We start from the raw sequence: 2206 nt of genomic DNA on the forward strand, positions 1-2206 counted from the left end.
CATATCAAAATAAAGAGATAAACAAATTAATCAAATCCTGATCCAAGCCTGTTTTCTATCATTGCTCTTATAGAGATAATTATTTAACTGCAGTGTAGTAAAACTGTTTTTATTCCCCTCAGAAAACTAGACTTGACTTTAACACAAAGAATCCCCATTTACTGTGACAGCTCAACTTCATCTTTGTTCAACCTTCCACAAGAGCAGGAAACGTGAACTTGTAGCCCTAAGGACTTAAAAAATATCAACAGCACTGTTTTCTTAGACAGTCTCTTAGCTGTCATTGCACCCACCTGGTCTGGAGAGAGTGAGGAGTCACCACCAGCATTACGCTCCTGGTTCTGCGCGGAACGTTCACTCTTGCAGGCATTGTGGTAATCTGCTTTGTGTTTGTTCACTTTCTCCAAAATTTTGGCCCATGGCTTCTGAGCTTTCTTGAACATGTCTTCAATGTCTTTCTTCTCTTTCAGTTGGCCCATCATGGACTGAAAAGCACCAAAGAATGCCAAGGTGAGCTGAGATATGGAAGGTAGTAAATCTGGATGTAAAGAAGATTCTTGTTCCTAACAATATATCACAATTTACAATACATTAACTTGGCACAGCAAACAAGTTAATCTTCTATAAAAGCCTTTCACAGGATACCATAAAAGGTTTCTATATCCTCATCCTTCCTTTATTTATCTAGCTTTGCTTAAACTGCATCTAAAAAGAGCAACTTTGCTGGCCAAGGAAATTGCCACAATGGGACAAGTTCTGACTATCCTGGACACCCTGACATGGGCAGTGTAAAAGAATCAATGTACAAGTAGCCATTCTTAACAGGTTGTTTATGAATTCTGCAGGGCATATGAACAAAACAAATTGCTTACAACCCAAAATGGATAGATCTTTCATCATGGAATATTTAGTACTGACATTCTGGCTGGTTTCTGACATCATCTGATCTTATTTTTGAACCATCTTTTCAGAACTTCTGTATTATTTTTGCCTCTTGGAAAGGCTAAATTCATCCTTAAGAAAAACCTGTTTTGCAAATGAGATCTATTAAAGAAACTTACTATACCTCAAAAATCTCAGTATTTTTAATCTTGTTTTCCTGCCTCTCTACAAAGGCTCTGGTTTCATATCTTTAGTACTTTCTTCACAACTAATGGGAATTTAGTACTACACTCAACCCTTTACTATCACTATGGTGAATTCTTTTATCAAGCACGCCAAACAAGATTTGGTGCACCGTTTGTTTTGAATTAGATTAAATATCTTCAAATCACAAGGAATGTATCTTCGGCCTTTTAATTATGCCATCAGCTATAATTGTGAGAGAGCTTGAGAGTGGATAACAAGCACCAGGTTACAGATTACATGTGAGTCTTCAGGTAATGTCTGATAGATAGTTGTTTTGTAATCTTGCAGACACATTTTTCTGATGACAACCTTTTTCCACCTTGGAAACTTCTTCTTGGGGCAGTGTTAGAGGAAAATATTTATAAAATAGGTAAGAAGACTGTCCGTCCGAGATTCAATTAGAATTATTCCCATTAATTCTCAAGTTCCACTATTGCGAATTTCTGATAAAAAGCATAGGTGTGCAACCAATTAGTGCAATAGCAGAGGGTTGGAGTATTTCATTTGCATATTATCATTTTTCATTTTCTTCCCCAGACTGATCCTTCATTGTCCACGGAGAAGGCAAGACTGAGCTGTGATTGCCATGCTCCAATGCAGCTTGTTGGTATTCTTGGAACTTGGATGATAAATTTCCAGGAACATTGCTATCCTTCAATTATTCACCTAATGCCTCCCTGTTTACAAATTCTTTTAATATCACTAGATTTCAAGATCAATCGATGAAAAGTATTCTGATTCTTTACAGTAATTTTCTGTCATTCACTTGAGTTAGACTTTCAGAAAATAGGACGGTGACCTATCTCCTCCTTATCTAATGGAAGATGATCTTGTTTTGATTTTCATTTGTGATGAGTTCTGCCACTTCCTACCTTGTGGTAATTGTCACGCTGCCATTGTTTGACACTGCTGTGGACGTCATTGATTAGATTTTCTCTCACACGCATGTGCAGCTCACACCGTTGCTCTGCCTCCATCAGCACTCCCTTCCAAGCTGCTTCTGTGGTCCCATACTCTGGCCCTGAAAAAAAGGTTCTTGTCTCAAAAAAGTGCCAGAAGGCCTGTCTATCAATACAAG

At 37.9% G+C, this 2206-nt stretch overlaps 1 protein-coding gene across 9 annotated transcripts in view; it reads right to left on the bottom strand.

The window, feature by feature from the left end:
* LOC119591560 (protein kinase C and casein kinase substrate in neurons protein 1-like) overlaps positions 1 to 2206 on the bottom strand; it is a 62778-nt gene that overhangs the window by 20206 nt on the left and 40366 nt on the right. For all 9 annotated transcript variants that reach the window (XM_037940316.1, XM_037940315.1, XM_037940320.1 and 6 more), the window contains 2 exons: positions 2001 to 2149; positions 294 to 485 (listed from right to left, as the gene is read on the bottom strand). In XM_037940316.1, coding sequence (XP_037796244.1) covers positions 294 to 485; positions 2001 to 2149 — 341 coding nt within the window. The remainder of the gene's footprint in view (positions 1 to 293; positions 486 to 2000; positions 2150 to 2206) is intronic.

The sequence above is a fragment of the Penaeus monodon genome, chromosome 28, assembly GCF_015228065.2.
Source record: "Penaeus monodon isolate SGIC_2016 chromosome 28, NSTDA_Pmon_1, whole genome shotgun sequence".
Lineage (NCBI taxonomy): Eukaryota > Metazoa > Arthropoda > Malacostraca > Decapoda > Penaeidae > Penaeus > Penaeus monodon.